Below are 22,163 nucleotides of genomic sequence, written 5' to 3' on the forward strand. Positions count from 1 at the left end.
AGTCCTTAGATCTCTGTGTAAATCAGAAAAAAAAAAAATTTAAGTGAGTATGCTGTACATTTCATCTGTAGTCATAGTATCGCAGATGGGACGTCTTAGGAAAGTGAACTTTCATTGTTAGAAATGGTTTGTATTTAGTGAGTGAATAGTTAGTAGTTACTGTGTAATGATTAGTCTCACTAAAATAGTTACCATCATTAAAACTGGGAACTTGAATAATCCCTTCCTGGTAAGAGAAGAAATGATTAACAGTAACTGCAAAGCTGAGCCAGTGTGCAGCATAGTCGTGAGAGATTATTTCTGAAAGATACCTACCAATTGTGCAGAAGGCAGAAAAGCAATGCCTGGTTGAGAACCAGTTGTTTTGCCTATTGTACCAAGCAGGTCTAGATTACCAACTCCATTCCTTACAGATCCCAAGAGAGTGAGATAGGTTGACTTCATTAGGATCAGATATTTTCTTTGGTGTGTTGGACAATTGTCATGAGAGTATAGTTTTGTAAGAACGAGATGTTCTCTTGCCATCAGTTAAAAGATTATCATAATAGATATTCAAATAGAACAACGTGGGACTCTGCAGTTTCTAATAAAAGCACAAAAATACTTTGCATTAACAGAAACAGCATTAGGTCCACTGGATGTGGCATCTAGCGCATTGTACAGGGTACCCAAGGACTCCTTTAACCGAGTGAAGTGAAAGTGAAGCCACTCAGTCGTGTCCGACTCTTCGCGATCTAATCAAAGGAGGCTTCCCAGGTGGCTCAGTAGTAAAGAATCCACCCGCCAATGCAGGAGATACTGTTTGATCCCTGTGTTGGGAAGATCCCCTGGAGAAGAAAAGGGCAACCCACTCTGGTACTCTTGCCTGGGAAATCCCATGGACAGAAGGGCCTGGGGAGCTGTCGTCCATGGGGTCACAAGAGTCAGACACGATTTGGTGACTGAACAACAGAAACGGTAGGTTGGTTTATTACACTAGTCAGAGGAGACACAGATGACAGTGTCTTGGTCTTCAATACGCTCAGAATAGAGTTCTCTCTGGTTAATTTCTGTATTTTTCTAAAGAAAATTTTCGAAGAAAACATGCTTACATATTTGTTCATTTGTTCACTGAACGGATAACTTTCAAGTGTCTCTTCTGTACTAAGCATTGTGCTGATGTCACAGGGTGCAAACATTGAAAAATAACTGCGCCATCTCTCCTTGCTCAAGCTTGCAGTGACTCCTCTCCCCGTGGAGTCACTGCGTGTGAGTCATCCCTCCAGCATCAGATCATGACAGCCCTGGGAAATGTTGTCCAACAGCACCAGAGTCTGTGGCTCCCTCCATCCTTCCCTCCCTCCCCTTGTTCATCAGCTTAGGATGTGATGATATATGCCTTCCAGGCTGAAAAAGCATGATTTCTATAAACATTTGACGTATAATGGGAAGGACTGATATAATGATGTCCCTCACTAGTACACAGCACTCTTTGGACCATCCTGCTCTGTGTGGTCCAGATACTCTTGAGCAATGGAAGGAGATAGTCTCAAGAGATTCTTTTTAAACATGTTAGTGTATATATATATGCACAGAAGCTGAACTTTTTTAAAGAAGTTATACACATATATATTTCTCTCTATATATATAGGGAACTATATATATTGAGAGAGAGAGAGAACCTTTTAAAAAGTTCAGCTTCTGTGTACCCTACTTCCTGCTCACCACTACAAGTCTAGTCCCCATTCTCACCACTGAGTTGAACCCCTTTACCCGTTTGCCCTCCCCCACCTGCCTTTCAAGAGATTATCCTTTCTAAACCTGGAATCACTACATCTTTCATACTTCTCTTGCCTTTGGAAAGAAGGCCAGGAAGAGAAGACTTCTGTTTCTGATGTTTTCCCTTGCTCTGAGGCTCAGTGCCTTTGACCAGGCTTCCCTGTGACAGGGTGTCTTCTCTGTGACCTGAAGAGCCAGAGAAGTCGTCGTGTCCCTATAGTCTCTGCTCAGTGCTCCAGGCGATAGAGATCAGAAACACTGTGCTGTTTAGGCGTGCTCTTGTCAGCTTATAGTACTGATTGTGTTAATGGTATAGTATCATTTTCTGTCAGTCTCCTGGAGTTTGGTTAGGATTATGGTTGTTGTGAAGAGCAGTTCTTTTCTTTGTTGTTTTGTTTTGCATTTGATGACTATAAAGGGGAAGAGTGGTTCTTAGGCATTAGTGGCTGTTCCCTTCCTCTAGTGTGGCCTCCAGGTGTGGTTTAAAAGGAATACTTTTAAACAGAGCCTCAGTCTTAAGGTTTTAATATTCTGTATTTTTCTTCCATTGATTTAAAATGTATCTTGCTTTTTTCTTTAATAGTGGTTGAAAGTTCTGAAGAGGACTCATCAAGGAGGTAGGATTTTATGGATGTTTAAAATTATATGTTTAAAGGGAACATGGAGAAGAGAAACTAAAGTTTGTTGAGTGTTCTACTCTGGGTTAGACACTGCATTACGTGCTTAACATTTGTGACCTCATAGAGCCATCACAGCAGCTTTGTAAAGTAGCTGTGTCCTATTTTTGCTTAATTAGGCAACTGTGGTTTCAGGAGGTTAGTGAATTGACCCTGGTTAAAATGAGCTGACCTGTGATTTGACAATTGGCCTTGCTGGCTCCCACTTCCACTCCCATGGCCTCAGCAGAGACTGAGAAGTACCCATGTAGCATATAAGTTAAAGATATAAATTAGTTCTTTGACTTGAGTACATTTTAAGTTTTGACATTGTGGGGAAACTCCCTGTACTCCCTTAGAGTAAAGGAGAGAAGTGGTGCCATCTCAGTAAGTGGTATCCCTGCTGACGGACCAAGAGTCCCATTTTGGACGGACTCAGATTCGTCTCTGAACCTTGAACAGACAATGGAGAAGGAAAAGCCTATTCTTCCGCTTTGTTTTAAGTCATCAGGTTTACTCCAGTTTGGACAAGCAAGAATTATTTCAGTCCATCAGTGGGATTTTCAGTTCAGCTATTAGGACTTTTGGTAAAAACAAATTATTTTTAGGATCTGCCAGTACATTGGCTATCACTGTCTGTTATGGAAACTAAGAATGAGTGTTAACTAGATATTTCATAGGTTGGGAGAGATGGATGCAGAAATAGGTAAGGAAGAACTTTTTTGGAGACTTCCCTGGGGGTGCAGTGGTTAAGATGGTTAGTAAGACATCTTCCAATGTAGGCAGTGTGGGTTTGATACTCGGTCAGGGAAGCTAAGCTCTCACATGACCCAGGATCAGACAGCCAAAACATAAAATAGAAGCACCATTGGAACTAATTCAGTAAAGACTTTAAAAGTGGTCCACATCAAGAAATATTTAAAAAATTTTTTAAAAAAGAGCTGTTTTCAAACAGGCCAAATTTTATTCATGTCAAGAAAGTTCATTTAATATATAGACAAACTTTCGCTTTTTTTTTCTTTTGTTCAAGGACATGAGCTCACTCATTTTTATTGTATGTTTTTGCTTTAAAGTTTTCCCAACAAACCTGGCATTGATTTAGGGCCTACATCAAACAACGAAGTCTTAGATTTTAAAACCAAGGTGAAGTGTTCTGTTGTGAAATTAGTTTTCCTGCTTTGAAATTAGTTTCATGTAGTATTTACTCTTATGATTAGACAGTGAAAGTGACAAATAGATTCAAGGGATTAGATCTGATAAATAGAGTGCCTGAAGAACTATGGATGGAGATTTGTGACATTGTACACGAGGTAGTTCTCAAGACCATCCCCAAGAAAAAGAAAAGCAAAGAGGCAAAATGGTTGCCTGAGGAGGCCTTCCAGATAGCTGAGGAAAGAAGAGAAGCAAAAGGCAAAGGAGACATGGAAAGATATACCCATTTGAATGCAGAGTTCCAAAGAATAGCAAGGAGAGATAAGAAAGCCTTTCTCAGTGGTGAATGCAAAGAAATAGAGGAAACAATAGAATGGGAAAGGCTAGAGATCTCTTCAAGAAAATTAGAGATACCATGGGAACATTTCATGCAAAGATGGACACCATAAAGGACGAAATGGTATGGACCTAACAGAAGCAGAAGATATTAAGATGAGGTGGCAAGAATACACAGAACTCTACAGAAAAGATCTTTATGACACAGATAACTAGGATGGTGTGATCACTCACCTAGAGCCAAACATCCTGGAATGTGAAGTCAAGTAAGCCTTAAGAAGCATCACTATGAACAAAGCTAGTGGAGATGATGGAATTGCAGTTGAGCTATTTCAAATCCTCAAGAATGCTGTGATGCTGTGAAAGTGCTACACTGAATATGCCAGCAAGTCTGGAAATCTCATCAGTAGCCACAGGAAAAGGTCAGTTTTCATTCCAGTCCCAAAGAAAGGCAGTGCCGAAGAATGTTGAAACTACTGCATAATGGCACACATCTCACATGCTAGCAAAGTAATGCTCAAAGTTTTCCAAGCCAGGCTTCAAGAGTACGTGAACCATGAACTTCAGATGTTCAAGCTGGATTAAGAAAAGGCAGAGGAACCAGAGATCAAATTGTCAACATCCTCTGGATCATAGAAAAAGCAAGTGAGTTCCAGAAATGCATCTACTTCTGTTTTATTGACTGTGCTAAACCATTTGACTCTGTGGATCACAACAAAGTGTAGAAAATTCTTCAAGAGAGGGGAATACCAGACCATCTGACCTGCCTCTGGAGAAATCTGTATACAGGACAAGAAGCAACAGTTAGAACTGGATATGGAACAATAGACTGGTTTCAGATCAGGAAAGGAGTACCTCAAGGATGTAAATTGTCACCCTGCTTATTTAACTTATATGCAGAGTACATCATGAGAAATGCCGGGCTGGATGAAGCAGAAGCTGGAATCTAGATAGCTAGAAGAAATATCAATAGCCTCAGATACGCAGATGACACCACCATGATGGCAGAAATGGAAGAAGAACTAAAGAGCCTCTTGATGAAAGTGAAAGAGGGGAGGAAAAAGTTGACTTACAACTCAACATTCAGAAAACTAAGATCATGGCATCTGGTCCCATCACTTCATGGCAAATAGATGGGGAAACAATGGAAACAGTGACAGACTTCTTTTTGGGGGCTTCAAAATCACTGCAGATGGTGACTGCAGCCATGAAATTAAAAGCTCCTTGGATGAAAAGCTATGCCCAACCTAGACAGCAGATTGAAAAGCCAGGGACATTACTTTCCCAGCAAAGTTCTGTCTAGTCTAAGCTATGGTTTTTCTAGTAGTCATGTACGGATGTGAGAGTTGGACTATAAAACAGGCTGAGCGCCAAATAATTGCTGCTTTTGAACTGTGGTATTGGAGAAGACTCTTCAGAGTCCCTTGGACTGCAAGGAGATGCAATCAGTCCATTCTAAAGGAAATCAATCCTGAATATTCATTGAAAGGACTGATGCTGAAGCTGAAACTCCAATAGTTTGGTCATCTGATGCAAAGAACCGACTCATTGGAAAATACCGATTCTGGGAAAGTTTGAAGGCAGGAGGAGAAGGGGACGACAGAGGATGAGATGGTTGGATGGCATCACCGACTCAATGGACAAGAGTTTGTAAAACCTCTGGGAGTTGGTGAACAGGGAAGTCTGGTGTGCTGCAGTCCATGGGATCGCAAAGAGTCGCACACAACTGAGCAACTGAACTGAGCTGAACTCATGTTGATATTTTCATAAAATTTGAAGAACAGCGTAGATGCATAAAAATATATTAATAAAATCATATGAAACAGGCTTTGCTCATAGTATATCCTTAAGAACACTGATATCTTACTGATCTATTGTATATAAATTCTAAATGTGTTTCTCCACATACCTTATTATACTTGTTTTTCTTTCCGTAAAGTTTTTTCTTGACTAGAAATGTCTCACTTTTTCCTTTCTTCTTCCTCCTCTACCTTATTTTTTTTTTAAATTTTTACTGTTAACCTAATTTTTCTTTGCAGAACACATTTCTTCAGTGTCTGTTCTTTCAGTCCATCTCTCTCTGTCTCTATTGTGAACATATTTGCTTATGGCTTTCTATTTAGAGTGTGGCTTTCATTCATGATCATTGCCCTACAGGTTTAACCTTGTTTTTTCCCTGTTTCATAGAAGTAGCTGATTTTTTTCCCCTGTTTCATTGGTCTCTAGCTGTTGGACAAACAGAATAGAAGTAGCTTATCCTGTTTGCAGTTCTAGCCCATCTAAATAAGGTTCTGTTAAAACCTAAACTTCCATATTTCCCTTCACAAGTGATAATGTATGTATATATTAGTCATGGAAGCGAATTTCAAAATATAGCAATTAATTCGAATGTCTTAGTTTTTCAATAGTGCTCTAAACTGCCGAGGATAAATGATTACTCTAGAACATTTTGGAAGAGAAAGTAGTCTAGCGGGTGGCCTAGTGTTTGTATAGCAGTCAGTTAGGGGTAAGGGGAGGAACATCTGGGGCTTCTGACGTCATCTGTCATAATCCTTGCCCCATGAGCAGGTCAGTCAGTGACAGAACTGGGATTTGAATCCACATCTGAATGACTCCAGAGCCTGTGCTCTTTGTGTTAGATCATAGAGGAATGGGGGCTGTTATAATTCTTTATTCAGGTTGATACTTGTTATATTCTTCAAGCTCTATTTTCTTCTCCAGCATGTCCTGAAATCAAAGTTACTGAAGCTAATGAAGGCTTCTCAGCAATCCAAGAGAAACAGTAAGTTATTTGAAGACTGTCCTCCTGGTGTTATTCCTTGATTTGAAATGACACACGTTCTCATGAGCTCTCTCCTGTTTTCACTGCAGTAGAAGCAACATGTAGCATTTTGAGACCAGAGAGTACAACTTTGTCAGAGGACAGTAATTCTGACAGTAACGTTGAAGATGTGGTTGGAACATTTCCCAAACCATCTCCCTGGTTGAAGGGCATCTGCCGTCCTGCCTTCCCAGCGCCTGAGCCTGTTTCAGAGCTTCCCAAGTCTGCAGCAGGCCTCGGTCGTGCAAAGGTAAGGTGTTCTGTCTGTAACTCTTCTTTCCCTGTGTGTGTTCACAAGCCAGTCCCCTGATCCTTATGGTGACAAAAAGGATCCCACCACAGAAATAGAAGCCTTCAAAGTCACGATACGAAATGGTGTGATAATAAGAGCCGTACATGTGCGTGATTCAGATTTATAAATACTGGCATACTAACTGGGCCGTTCCGAAAGAAGAGAATCACAGAGCACTGGGGAGAAACAACTAGATGAGTATGAAGATGGGCAGGAGGATGAGGGGAAGGATTCCTTTAAGAAGGACAAGATGAATATAAGATGGAATGAGGGTGAAGATGAGACAGATATTATATAAACACAACAGAAATCGTGGGGGTCAGCCAGACCAGGAACTCTATATTAGAAATATGCGAGAAGTTATTTCAAATTCAACTTAGGAAGAGAAAGGGAGGTTGTAAAAAAACAATGATCACACTCTTTTGAATGACATATAGCTGATTTTTATGAAGAACTAAAAAATATGTGTTCCTTATTTTTTTTGGTGGTTGTTTCCAAGGTTGGTGGTGGTTCTTGTTTTTTCGTTGAATTGAGGTGTAATCAGTTTAAAATACTGTGTAAGTTTCAGGTGTACAGCAATGTGATTTGTTTATACTTGTGTATGTGTATATATATATGTATATACATATATATTTATATATATTGAATATAGTTCCCTCTGGAAGTTCATTTAAATTTGAAGTGATTTCTTTTTTAAAAAAAATTCTCACTTTGAAATTAATGAAGCGATGTTTTCTATTTAATCTAGCAAAACTTTCGTTTAGAGGCAATTCAAGATGAGCCTTGTTTTAGGCCTTTGGAGATGTATTATGAATTAAGAATTTATGGCCCTTCTGTTTCTTGTGGTTTCTAACTTCAGTTCAGTCACTCAGTCGTGTCCGATGCTAAATACTTAACGTACTTATCTAATTTATCTTACTGTTTGCTATAACCTTGGTGGGTGTTTTAGATCTTTCTGCAAATAAAGAAGAAATACTGTGAAGCAGATGTATAGGAGGTATCAAATGCAGTGTTTATAAACCTAGCAAGTGGTGGTGTTTATTGAATTATAGTTGATTAACAATATTCTGTTTCAGGTATACAGCACAGTGATTCAGATATATATGTGTATGTATGTGTGTATATTATATAAATGGGGCTTCCCTGCTGGCTCAGACTGTGAAGAATCTGCCTGCAATGCAGGAGACCTGGGTTCAATCCTTGGGTTGGGAAGATCTCCTGGAGAAGGTAGAGAAGGCAATGGCACCCCACTCCAGTACTCTTGCCTGGAAAATCCCATGGGTGGAGGAGCCTGGTAGGCTGCAGTCCATGGGGTCACTAAGAGTCAGACACGACTGAGCGACTTCACTTTCACTTTTCACTTTCATGCATTGGAGAAGGAAATGGCAACCCACTCCAGCGTTCTTGCCTGGAGAATCCCAGGGACGGGGGAGCCTGGTGGGCTTCCATCTCTGGGGTCACACAGAGTTGGACACGACTGAAGGGACTTAGCAGCAGCAGCAGCAGCCTGGAGAAGGAAATGGCTACCCACTCCAGTATTCTTGCTTGGGAAATTCCATGGACAGAGGAGTCTGGCAGGCTATAGTCTATGGGCTCGCAAAGAGTTGGATATGACCGAGTGACTAATACACATATACACTCACTCACACACACACTCACATGTACACACATATTCCATTTGAGATTCTTCTTGCAGAATAGTAAGTGTAGTTCCTTATGTTGTACAGTAGATTTCTGTTGGTTATTTTATATCTACTGGTGGGTATATGTTAATCCCAACATCCTAATTAATCCCTTCCCCTACCCCGTTTTCCCCTGTGGTCACCGTAAGTTTGTTTTCTGTGTCCATGAGTCTTTCTGTTGTGTGAATAAGTTCATTTTAGATTGTACGTATAAGCAGTATGGTATAATACTTGTCTTGGTCTGACTTATATCACTTAGGGTGAGAATGCCTAGGTCCATCCCTGTTGCTGGAAATAGCATTATTTCCTTCTTTTTATGGCTTACTAGTTTTCCATGGTGTAAATATTCCACATCAGATGCAATTTTTAAGTGTAGTCAGATCTATGAATCTTTTATTTTAAGCCTCCTGGGTTTGTTGTAGTTCAGAGAGAAGCCTTTCCAGTCCTGAGCTTCTTGAAAAGTCTCTTGGGATTTCTTTTTGACTTTCGTGGATTCATTGTCTTCCATTAAATGTTTGAACCTTTGGGAATGTCTGCTTGTATAAAGTCTGAGGATTGTATTGAACCTTATTTTTCCCTGTTGGAGACACACTTGGTGCAGTCTTTTCATTGTATAAACATAGAGGTTAGTCTTTCATTTCAGAGGAAATCATGGCATGTCACTTTATTGAGTACTAGCTAAAAGTCTCCTTTGTTTCACTCAGGTTTCTGATAGTTGGGAAGAAGCACAAGACCTGTTGCGTGAAATCCAAATGCTGCAGGATGAACTTGCCATCCTGAGACTGGAGACAGATGCACTGAAACGTCAGCACTGGGAAAAGGAAGAGAACTATTGTGAGGACGTGGAAATTCTCAAAGTAAAGAATGATAATCTTCAAAGGGCAAGAAAACTGAGTGAGGAAATGTTAACAAAGACTGTATCCCACTATACATGCCAGCTGAACGCTCTGACAGCCGAGAATAGAATGCTAACCTCCAAGCTGGAGAACGAAGAAGAAAGCAAACAAAGACTGGAAAGGGAGGTGGAATCCTACAGTTCTAGACTGGCTGCTGCCTCACGCGATCGTGATCAAGGTCAGACATCACAAAGAGACCTGGAACTTGCCTTCCAGAGAGCAGAAGACAAAATGAAGTCCCATATGACTAATCTAAAAGATAAGGCCGAGACATTTTCCCAGCAACTATCTATAGCGGAAAGTAAACTCAATAAGCTGAAAATCAAGCTGCAGCACGTGAGAGATGATCTTAGAGAAAAGACTTCGATGTTAGAACGTGTCCAGAGAGACCGAAGCCAATCAGAGTGTCAAAAGCAGGAAATTGAACACATGTATCAGAACGAACACGCCAAAGTGAATACATACCTTGGAAAGCAAGAATCCTTAGAAAAGAGATTATCTCAGCTCCAGAGTGAAAACGTGTTGCTCCGACAGCAGCTGGACGACGCACAAAGCAGAGCTGACAGTAGAGAGAAGACAGTCATGAGCGTCCAAGACCAGCTGCAGCAGATCGCGAGAGAACTGCAGGCCGAACGTGAGAAGCGAGGTCTGATGGAGGAAAGAAACAAGCAGTTCATCAAGGAGTGTAATCGTTTTAAAGAGAGAATGTGTCAGTACCAAAAAGAGAAAGCAGAAAGAGAAGTGAGTATCCAGAAGGAGAAATAATTCTCAGACTTCCTGAAAGAAAGTTCACAGTGATTCTTGATTCTGGCTAAATGTTGAATCTAGTTGAGTATAAAAAACACACAGGCTGTGAATCTATGGTCTCTAAACCAGCCTGAAAGCATACCTTGTATTCAGCAAATAACAATTAGACTGAAGAAATGCTTTACTTTGAGTAGGGACATTGTGTTGTTTATGAAATGTTAAGAGATTTAGTTCTAAATTATTAACCTAGACAGGTACTAGTAATTTACTCTTACTATTAAGGTATTAATTTTAATCTTTATGTTACCACATTTCACTATCATGATGAAGCAGATAAATGAAATGGTCAAACCTGAAATGAATATTTCGAAATGAAGCTTCAGTTACATGGATTATCTTGATAGTCAATTCCAGGTTTCCCAGAGGCTATATTTTATATATTTTACTTTGGCTTCAGTAGCTTGTCATAGCTTTTTGTTATATTTGTTGGTACAATTTTATTTTTATTCATGTCAGTTTGAGTTAATATGGGAAACATTTTAGCCTTGAATCATTTATTCTTAAAGCCTCTCAACTCTTCAAATGCATCTCAGTTCAGTTCAGTTCAGTTCAGTTGCTCAGTCGTGTCCCACTTTGCGACCCCATGAATCACAGCACACCAGGCCTCCCTGTCCATCACCAACTCCCGGAGTTCACTCAAACTCACGTCCATCGAGTCGGTGATGCCATCCAGCCATCTCATCCTCTGTCGTCCCCTTCTCCTCCTGCCCCCAATCCCTCCCAGCATCAGAATCCTTTCCAATGAATCAACTCTTCTCATGAGGTGGCCAAAGTACTGGAGTTTCAGCTTTAGCATCATTCCTTCCAAAGAAATCCCAGGGCTGATCTCCTTCAGAATGGACTGGTTGGATCTCCTTGCAGGCCAAGGGACTCTCAAGAGTCTTCTCCAACACCACAGATCAAAAGCAGCAATTCTTCGGCACTCAGCCTTCTTCACAGTCCAACTCTCACATCCATACATGACCACTGGAAAAATCATAGCCTTGACTAGATGGACCTTAGTTGGCAAAGTAATGTCTTTGCTTTCGAATATGCTGTCTAGGTTGGTCATAACTTTTCTTCCAAGGAGTAAGCATCTTTTAATTTCATGGCTGCATTTACCATCTGCAGTGATTTTGGAGCCCAAAAAATAAAGTCTGACACTATTTCTACTGTTTCCCCATCTATTTCCCATGAAGTGATGGGACCAGATGCCATGATCTTCGTTTTCTGAATGTTGAGCTTTAAGCCAACTTTTTCACTCTCCTCTTTGACTTTCATCAAGAGGCTTTTTAGTTCCTCTTCACTTTCTGCCATAAGGGTGGTGTCATCTGCATATGTGAGGTTATTGATATTTCTCCCGGCAATCTGAATTCCAGCTTGTGTTTCTTCCAGTCCAGCGTTTCTCATGATGTACTCTGCATAGAAGTTATTTTAAGCAGGGTGACAGTATACAGCCTTGACATAGTCCTTTTCCTATTTGGAACCAGTCTGTTGTTCCATGTCCAGTTCTAACTGTTGCTTCCTGGCCTGCATACAGATTTCTCAAGAGGCAGGTCAGGTGGTCTGGTATTCCCATCTCTTTCAGAATTTTCCACAGTTTCTTGTGATCCATACAGTCAAAGGCTTTGGCATGGTCAAGAAAGCAGAAATAGATGTTTTTCTGGAACTCTCTTGCTTTTCCCATGATCCAGCGGATGTTGGCAATTTGATCAATGCATCTACTTATCATCAAATCATAATTTGGGACTCAGGTGGTGAGCTTTAGCAAAACTATTCTTGATTTGATCTTCCCACTGCTATTTATGATTTACTTAACATTCTTACAGACCATTTGCTCATAATGCTCGTTTTAAGTATCAGTTACTATCATCTGAATACAGCTTGTCCTCTAAAAATGAAGGATGGCAGGACTCGTGAGTAGCAGGAATGGAGTGAGTCATGGGGAGGGTTGTAGGGGCTGCGGTTTGGAGACGGGTGGAGGCCAGGTTATCGAGGCTCCTTGAAGGCCATGGGAGCAACCTCATTTTTTAAATTTCATTTTTCTTTTATATTGGAATATGGTTGGTTTACAACTTTGTCTTAGTTTCAAATGTACAGCAGATTGATTCAGTTATAGGTGTACATATATCCATTCTTTTTCAGTTCCTTTTCCCAGGTAGGTGTCTACAGAATATTGAGTAGAGTGGTTAGCCAAGGGCAAAGGTGGGGAGGAGGGATAAATTAGGAGTTTGGGATTAACATAGATGTACTACTAGGTATAAAATAGATAAGCCACAAGGGAATGGCCTCATTTTTCTGCTGAGGTAGGAATCTATTGGAAAGATCTGAGCGCTGGTTGGAATATGTGAAGATCTCTGAGTTAATCAAAGCTTCTAATAAAAAAGGAAAGGAAAATGTTTCCACAGTGTGGAATTTTCCATCACTTTTCTCACCTACACACTCATTTCTTTCTGGACTTGAGGTGGTGAAGCTCTGCAGATTTATTGGGAGGGCAGGGCATGGACAGTGGGGCCACATCCTTTGTCTGAGTAACTTAATATCAGGAAGGCTGGAAGGTGGCCCCTTCTGTGTCTGTAACCAGATTCAGTGAGGAGGAAAAAGAAGGTGAGTTGCTGTCTGTGGTGATAGTTTTCAAAGTCCATATGTTGGAGTTATCTATTATTAACATAATAGTAAAGTGATTTGATAAACTCAGTGACAGAGCATCTTATTAGGCAGTTGTGAGACAACTTCAACAAGAACTGGATGACGCTGTAAAAAAGCAGTCTATGTTGGAGGCTTCACTGAAAGTCATGTCATGTTGTGCTAAGTTAGAAGCTGAGGCACAGGATTTGAAGAACAATTGTGAACTACTACAGCTACATCAACTCACAAGTCGCATATGTATGAAATTGAACATGTTAACAGTTAATATGTAGGATAAAGTGTTTTAGGACACTCATTTTCATGGTCAGCTTTCTTCTGTATTTTTGTTACAAGTAACTTACTACAATTTTCTTATCTTTATAATGCACTCGTTTCTTAAACTCTGACTTTCATCCCGCCATTTGCATTATATTACTTTTTTCTTATATTATTTACCCTTAGGAAAGTTGAGAATTGTGCCTCATTATTCACAGAAGTTGAGAGCCTTTTTTAATACTTTCTAAAGTGATCGCTGTATTACCATGATGAGGCAAGCCAGGTTAAAATCAGAGGATAATATTAGTTTAATGGAATGTTCAGAAAATTATCATTTCTCATCTTGCCTTTTGTGAATGGCTGTAGAGTTCTGTATATATTTATGTCATGGATTTCAGAATGACTTGTGCAGAAAGGATATTACACAAACCAGTTGAAATTTAGGCATTGCCTTCTTTCCTCTTCATTTTAAGGATATTGTAAAAGCATGGAGGTACTCAGATGGTGTAGAATACATACATCCAAACTAGAGAATTAAGAAGATTATCTGAATCCTGCCATTGGACTTTTTAAAAAAGCTATTGAGATATAATTGATGTATCATAGAATTTACCCACTCAACATGTGTAGTTCAGTGTCTCTCAGTCTAGAGAGGTGTAACCAGTGACTACGGTCAATTTTAGAGCATTTCCATCACCCCCTAAAAGAAACCCTGCATCCCTTAGCCACCAACCGTGGCCTCCCATCTCCCTCAGCCCTAGGAAACCCCAAGTCTAATATCTGTCTCTCTAGACAATCCTGTCCTCAGTACTTTATATAAATGGAATCATGCAATATGCTCCTTTGGGATTAGCTTTGCTCATTTGATGTCATGTTTTCACAGTTCATCCGTGTGATAACAAGTATCAGGTCTTCCATTTCTGTGGGTTGTGAACAGTAAACTAAGCCATGTATCCATCATCACTTGATGGAGCTCTGGGTTGTTTCCGCTTTGGGACTATTAATAATGCTGTTGTGAACATTGATTTCCAGGATTCTGTGTGCACGTTTTTGTTTCCCTGTGGTGGGATCTTATCCTCAGAGTTAGCTGGCTGATTTCCCCTTTTTCTAGGCCCTTGCTCAGACTGTCGTTTCTGTCTTTACAGTCTCTTTTCCTCTTGGGTGGTCCTTCATCATTTCAGACCTGGCGCCCAGTCTCTCCTCCTTCATGGAGCTTTCGTGACTGTCCAGCTCTTGGAGCCTTTTCACACCAGTGCTTGTTACCTAGTCTCTGAGGAACAGTTTAGCCCCTAATTTTACACTGTTGACATTTCTTCCATGAGGGGGAATCTTGGCTAAGTATACATTGGTGTAACAGGGAATATTTATTGATATGCACAGCACTTGTCTTGCATAAATGGACAGTAACAAAGGATTACAAGAATGAGGCAATTTTTGTTGTTACTGTTCAGAAAAATGTGTGGATCATCGCTGTAAACTGTTAGGAAATGGGATTTCTTTAACTTTGCAAATAATTCCCTTTGGAATGCAATTCAAATTAGCAAAGAGTCTTTGTACTTCAGAAAAAAGGTTTATGGGATTAGAATCCATATTTATAAGATTTATTAATTAGAGTCTTATTATCACAGTCTTCTTTTGGGAGGGGCTTATTAACTTAGCCCTAGATAACTCAATATAGTATCCCTCAAACTTCTTTAAAATCCTGGGACATTAAGATGGGGGGCAATTAAGAGCCATTCTACTAAGAGGTGACTTGTAGTCCTTTTATGAGGAAAGATAGAAAAGTATTATTGTAGAACAATAAAAGTCTAAAATCAAGTGCAATTGTTGTGTGACAAAGATGGCAGTGAAGAATATATTTTGTGACTCTTGGTGGTTTGAACTTCTTTCTTGATTCTCTGAGTAATCCCTGGTCCTACAGTCTACAATACAGATAGCATCATATTTATTTGATCCTGGGTTTGAGTTAGGCTGTGCTCAGTCCCCTTTCTTCATTAGCACACAGTATCATTTTATTCTTGAAGACTAATGATTTTCCAGCAGAGCTGGAAACTGCGTCTTCAAAATGTGCACCTGGATGCAAAAAAATCAAGTTTTTCAACAGGAGTTGTTATCTATGAAACTAATGCCAAAGAAATGTAAAAAACTAGAGAGAAGAAAAAGAAGTTGGAGCAAGAAGCAGTGACCCTCAGAAGCCACGTAGAAATGGATATGGTGGAGCACAGGCAAGCAGAGCAGCATCAGCAGGAGCCTGCAGACAGCGTGAGCTGGGAGCTCGCAGAGAAGTGGAAGGAAGGCAGCCTATGTCTGCAGGTTCATTTGCTGATCTCTCATCTGCTTGAACTCACTTTCACTGCACATTACATTTTGGATCTATACAGCTTATGTGTGTCCTCTACCTCCCTTAGAGCAGGTAGTTTTGTAGATTTCTGGAAGGAAGGGGGCACTTGTTTTCCCTTTAAATATTTCAGTTTCCATCACAGTTATCACTAAATTGACCTTTCAGAATGATTCTCACTAGAGAATCCTTTTACTTATAAGACCAATTGGTAAAAAGACCATTATGAAGAAAAGAAAACACTGTGTTTTAAAACTGGTACCATCCTCTTGAATTATTCTTAAGTCGTCTTGTTCAATTTTCCCCTTCTATGGGACGTAGTTTGGAAACTAACACTTATGAGAGAATCCTTCTCGCTAAACATTTTCAGAATTAAATCTTGCTGGCACATTGTTTTCTTGTATATAATTTTCTCACCTTTCTGTGTTTTCGTTATATGGAAAAGTTTAAAGAAAATCACAGATGTGTTCTCCTTATTAACATTCGACTCAAACTACTTCCTCCATTCGAACAGGATCCTCACCTAAAAATCAAAATAAAGTCTCAGAAGTACATATTTAGGCCAGGAGCTTTTAGGGGAAAAGATAGTCATCTTGTGGGTCATTCCGAGGATTGTGGGTCATTCCCTAATTCTCTGAAATTATGTGTACTTGATAGACTGATATTTATTGTACTTTCATCAGATTAAATAGCATTCCATATATATGTTCTCTGTTATCTATAAGCAGAATAAGTAGAAATTCATTTTCTTTTTTTTTATGTGATTTTCTTTTTCTACTGAGGTAATCGTCAGGTTAGGTCTAGTCTCCAAAAGTTTTATTTAAAAGTCACATTTAATAAGTTATAAACATATAACTTGTTTATCTTAAAGATAAATATTTGACTTATTTCAGATCCAACGGGAGTTGGACCAGGAGCATAGCTGGAGAACAAAGAGAAGGTATGTTGCCAAAATGTGTGAATTAAATTTAGACATTGATTTCTGAAATACATTGTAAAAAATAAATGGCATCTCTTTCCATTGTTTGGATAACAGATGCTATGTTAAAATTTTTTTTTTATACATAGCTAATGAAAAATGTGAAAACATGAGCAGTCATAGTGAAAAATATCCTTCTTCATGTATTCATCATGTACCATGGCTTGAAAAACAGTCTCTGAAGGTCTGTGTATTTCTTTTTATTTCTAGCTGTATCCTTCTTCTTCTTCCTCCATCCCTGTGGAGCTGTCTTCCTCCACCCCGACACTATTCTCAGAAAACGTGGCGTTCATCAACTTCCCAAGTGTCTGGTAGTGGTTAAGGCTAGGAAACCCAGACTCAAGCAGTCATGTTTGTGTAGCTGTCACTTGGTACATCACCAGTTTCTCTTTTACCCTCAAGAAATGCTCCAAACACCCACGTTTGGGTCCTGCCAAAGTAGTTGGCCTTATCTCTTTACCAGCTTACTCTGCCGTTTAACTAGCTTAGCTCTGCGTCTAACCAGCCGGGCTGTGTAGGACCCACAGAGTCGCCTGCTCACCTCCGCTCTCTGTACGTGCCTCTCCCCTCTGTCTCTTGTGCTTTTTCCTGTCCTTCAGGTGGCTACATACATGTCACCTCCACCAAAAAGCTGGCAGTATTGACACAAAGCTGGCTTCCCCTCCTGAGTGTTCCTTGTGCCGTCTTTTATATCTTAGTATTTGTGACTCTGTACGGACATTGCCTGTTTGTTTTTTCCAGTTTAGGGCATATCATTTTTCAGGGTGGACTGGGTCACCTTCATCTTGTAATTCCAGTGCTTGTCACAGAACCTTTGCATGAATACATGAGTATTCATCAGTTCACTCAATTGCATGAGTACATGAATGAAGAATGAGAAAACAGGAGCTCTGATACTCAGCCCCACTGCAACCATAAGCAGATGATAAAATTGTAATCTTGATTAGTATTTTATGTTGTGTCATCTATAGATATATTTCATTTTTCAGAATCCTAGGAAAGGTCTCAGGTTTTTTGTTTGTTTGTTTGTTTTACTAATCTCAGTTAACCCAAGTATTTTAGGTAAAGAATATAATTCTTTCCTTTTCTTTCAGTTGATGCCCAGTTTGCGTCTGATGCCTTTAGAGTGTCTTCTCGAGGATCTACAGATGGGTCAAATGTGTGTGATGACCTACTTTTGTAAACAGAAGAACAAGATATACAGAGTTGAAAGGAAAAATACAGGATTTAGAAAGATAAATAGGAAAAGTTTCTCTACTGGACCGTTTCCATGACATTTCATTGTTTCCCATTATACATAATGAGAAAATCCTTATTAAAGGAAAATATCTCTGTATTATGTGTATGTGATGGAAATTTATATAGCGTTTTAAGTGATGTTTCTCTGCATCTAACTTAACTTTTTAGCAGATTTAAACATCAGCACTGTTGAGTTTTCCAGATTCTAAGTGTTAGTATTAGTCACTCCATTGTGTCTGACTCTGTGTGACCCCATGGACTGTAGCCCACCAGGTTCATCTGTCAATGGTATTCTCCAGGCAAGAATACTGGAGTGGGGAACCATTCCCTTCTCCAAGGGATCTTCCAGATCCTGGGATCAAACCAAGGTCACCTGCATTGCAGGTGGATTCTGCCATTTGTGCCACCAGGGACGCCCTTTACAAACTCAGACTGAGCTCTAATACCAGCTATTTAAACAGCACCCAAACAGGCAGACTTGTCATTCATATTTAGTGGTGTTGATTGATAGCATTTTTGTACTTTCCAGTTTTTATCACTACCTAGATATTTAGATACTGCTGTTACGGCTTCTGTCAATGTTTTGATGTGTTACAGTTGTTAATAGTGGCATAAACTTACTATATGTAACTTTAAACACAGATTCATAGGCCTTTCCTCATGGAGAAATAAGATTTGCCTGAGTTTTTGCCTTTTAAATGAATTAACTTTTTATAATTTTTATTCTTAGAGGATAATTACTTTACGATATTGTGATGGTTTCTGCCAAACATTGACTTGAACTGGCCATAGGTATGCGTGTGGCCCCTCCCTCTTGAACCTCCCTCCCCATTCGACCCCTCTAGGTTATCACTAAGCACCAACGTTGGGTTCCCTGCATCATACAGCAAATTCCAAAAAGATACATGTACCCCAGTGTTCATTGCAGCACTACTTACAGTAGCTAGGACATGGAAGTAACCTAGATGTCCATCAACAGATGAATGGATAAAGAAGCTGTGTATTATTCAACTATAGAAAAGAATGCATTTGAGTCAGTTTTAGTTGACTTTTGGTTTACTTTTGGAGACAGTGTTAAAATTAGAGAAAGTTCCTCTGGATAAATAAGATATGCCTAAGACTTTTCACCTTATCTTTACCTGTCTACCAATCTATCTATTTTTGCTTTGCTTTTTGGAAAAAGTCTTAGAAGACTTTTTTTTTGGAGAAAGCACCAGACAAACAGACATTATCACAAAACTCCCCTAACTCCCATATATCCTCCTAAGGTACCATTTATCCTTCCTAAATGTTATTTGTTCTCCCATAAGTGCCTCGCCCAAGTCACCTGTTATTTAGAAGATGCCTTTTTCTCCTACTCCCTATCATTTATTAAGTAGTATGTCAACTCCCAGGAATTCCATTAATGCTGAAGAAGCTGACGTTAAACATTCTGTGAAGAACTACAAGACCTTCTGGAACTAGCACCCAAAAGAGATGTCCTTTTCATTGTAGGGGAATGGAATGAATAAGTAGGAAGTCACGAGATACCTGGAGTAACAGGCAAATTTGGCCTTGGAGTCCAAAACGAAGCAGGGAAAAGGCTAACAGAGTTTTCCAAGGGAACGCACTGGTCATGGCAAACACCCTCTTCCACCTACACAAGACAAGACTCTACACATGGACATCACCAGCTGGTCAATACTGAAATCAGATTGATTACATTCTTTGCAGCCATTCAGGTATGACCTAAATCAAATCCCTTATGATTATACAGTAGAAGTGACAAGTAGATTTAAGTGATTAGATCCGATAGAGTGCCTGAAGAACTATGGATGGAGGTTCATGATACTGTACAGGAGGCAGTGATCAACAACATCCCCAAGAAAAAGAAATGCAAAAAGGCAAAATGGTTGTCTGAGAAGGCTTACAAATAGCTGTGAAAAGAAGAGAAGTGAAAGGCAAAGGAAAAAAGGAAAGATATACCCGCCTCAATACCGAGTTCCAAAGAATAGCAAGGAGAGATAAGAAAGCCTTCCTCAGTGATCAATACAAAGAAATAGAGGAAAACAATAGAATGGGAAAGACTAGAGATCTCTTCAAGAGAATTAGAGATACCAAGGGAACATTTCATGCAAAGATGGGTGCAATAAAGGACAGAAATGATATGGACCTAACAGAAGCAGAAGATATTAAGAAGAGGTGGCAAGAATACACAGAAGAACTGTACAAAAAAGGTCTTCATGACCCAGATAACCACAAAAGTGTGATCACTCCTCTAGAGCCAGACATCCTGGAATGTGAAGTCACGGCCTTAGGAAGCATCACTACAAACAAAGCTAGTAAAGGTGATGAAGTTCCAGTTGAGCTATTTCAAATCCTAAAAGATGATGCTATTACAGTGATGCACTCAGCATGTCAGCAAATTTGGAAAACTCAGCAGTGGCCACAGGACTGGAAAATGTCCATTTTCATTCCAATCCCAAAGAAAGGCAATGCCAAAACATGTTCGAACTACCACAAAATTGAACTCATCTCACACACTAGCAAAGTAGTGCTCAAATTCTCTAAGCCAGGTTTCAATAGTATGTGAACCTTGAACTTCCAGATGTTCAAGCTGGATTTAGAAAAAGCAGAGAAACTAGAGGTCAAATTGCCAACATTCAGTGGATCATCGAAAAAACAAGAGAGTTCCAGAAAAAACATCTGCTTTATTGACTACACCAAAGCGTTTGACTGTGTGGATCACAAAAAAACTCTGGAAAATTCTGAAAGAGATGAGAATATTAGATCACCTGACGTGCATCTAAGAAATCTGTATGCAGGTCAAGAAGCAATAACTGGACATGGAACAACAGACTGGTTCCAAGTCGGGAAAGGAGTACGTCAAGGCTTTATATTGTCACCCTGCTTATTTAACTTATATGCAGAGTACATCATGCAAAATGCTGGGCTGGATGAAGCACAAGCTGGAATCAAGATTGCTGGGAAGATATCAATAATCTCAGATATGCATATGATACCGCCCTTATGGCGGAAAGTGAAGAAAAACTAAAGAGCCTCTTAATGAAAGTGAAAGATGAGAGTGAAAAAGTTGGCTTAAAACTCAACATTCAGAAACCTAAGATCATGGCATCTGGTCCCATCACTTCACTGCAAATAGATGGCAAAACAATGGGAACAGTAAGAAACTTTATTTTTCTGGGCTCTAAAATCTCTGCAAATGGTGACTGCAGCCTTGAAAGTAAAAGATGCTTGCTCCTTGGAAGAAAAATATATGACCAACCTCGATATCATATTAGAAAGCAGAGACATAGCCGACAAATGTCTGTCTGATCAAAGCTATGGTTTTTCCAGTGGTCATGTATGTATGTGAGAGTTGGACTAAAAAGAAAGCTGAGCACCGAAGTATTGATGCTTTTGAACGGTGGTGTTGGAGAAGACTCTTGAGAGTTCCTTGGACTGCAAAGAGATCCAACAAATCAATCCTAAAGGAAATCAGTCCTGAATATTCATTGGAAGGACTGATGCTGAAGCTGAAACTCCAATACTTTGGCCACCTGATTTGAAGAACTGACTAACTGGAAAAGACCCTGATGCTGGGAAAGATTGAAGGTGAGAGGAAAAGGGGATGACAGAGATGAGATGGTTAGATGGCATCACTGACTCGATGGACATGAGTTTGAATAAGTTCCGGGAGTTAGTGATGGACAGGGAAGACTGGTGTGCCACCGTCCATACGGTCGCAAAGAGTCGGACATGACTGAGCTACTGAACTGAACTGACCGATAATCAACCCCTAGTTGTAGTCACCCCTTACAGTCACATTTCTTTGTGAACCTCTGCATGTTATTGTTTCATTACTCAGTCGTGTCCAACTCTTTGTGACCCCATGGACTGCAACACGCCTTGCTTCCCTGTCCTTCACCATCTCCCAGAGTTTGCTTAAACTCACATCCATCTAATCAAACGTGCCTTCTAATCATCTCATCCTCTGTCACCCCCTTCATTCTGGCCCTTAGTCTTTCACAGCATCCGGGTCTTTTACAATAAGTTGATTCTTTGCATCAAGTGGCCGAAGTATTGGAGCTTCAGCATCAGTCTTTCCAACGAATATTCAGGGTTGATTTCTTTTAAGATTGATTGGTTTGTTCTCCTTGCTGTCCAAGGGGCTCTCAAGAGTCTTCTCCAGCACCACAGTTCGAAAGCATCAGTTCTTCAGCGCTCAGCCTTCTTTATGGTCCAGCTCGCACATGACTCCTGGAAAGCTTGAATAGTTTGCAGATTAATCTGTCAGTTGCATCATTTGCAAATATTGTCCCCCATTCTGTGGGTTGTCTTCTCT

General features: G+C 39.9%; 1 protein-coding gene across 1 annotated transcript in view; it reads left to right on the forward strand.

The window, feature by feature from the left end:
* LOC138446318 (ninein-like protein) overlaps positions 1 to 17,936 on the forward strand; it is a 39,820-nt gene extending 21,884 nt beyond the window's left edge. Inside the window, exons 11-17 of the mRNA XM_069601191.1 lie at positions 618 to 957; positions 2,342 to 2,375; positions 6,624 to 6,684; positions 6,774 to 6,973; positions 9,402 to 10,334; positions 16,515 to 16,561; positions 17,695 to 17,936. Coding sequence (XP_069457292.1) covers positions 618 to 697 — 80 coding nt within the window. The 3' untranslated portion in view covers positions 698 to 957; positions 2,342 to 2,375; positions 6,624 to 6,684; ... (2 more) ...; positions 16,515 to 16,561; positions 17,695 to 17,936. The remainder of the gene's footprint in view (positions 1 to 617; positions 958 to 2,341; positions 2,376 to 6,623; positions 6,685 to 6,773; positions 6,974 to 9,401; positions 10,335 to 16,514; positions 16,562 to 17,694) is intronic.
* The last annotated feature ends 4,227 nt before the right edge of the window (positions 17,937 to 22,163 follow it).

The sequence above is a fragment of the Ovis canadensis genome, chromosome 9 (genome assembly GCF_042477335.2).
Source record: "Ovis canadensis isolate MfBH-ARS-UI-01 breed Bighorn chromosome 9, ARS-UI_OviCan_v2, whole genome shotgun sequence".
Taxonomy (NCBI): domain Eukaryota; kingdom Metazoa; phylum Chordata; class Mammalia; order Artiodactyla; family Bovidae; genus Ovis; species Ovis canadensis.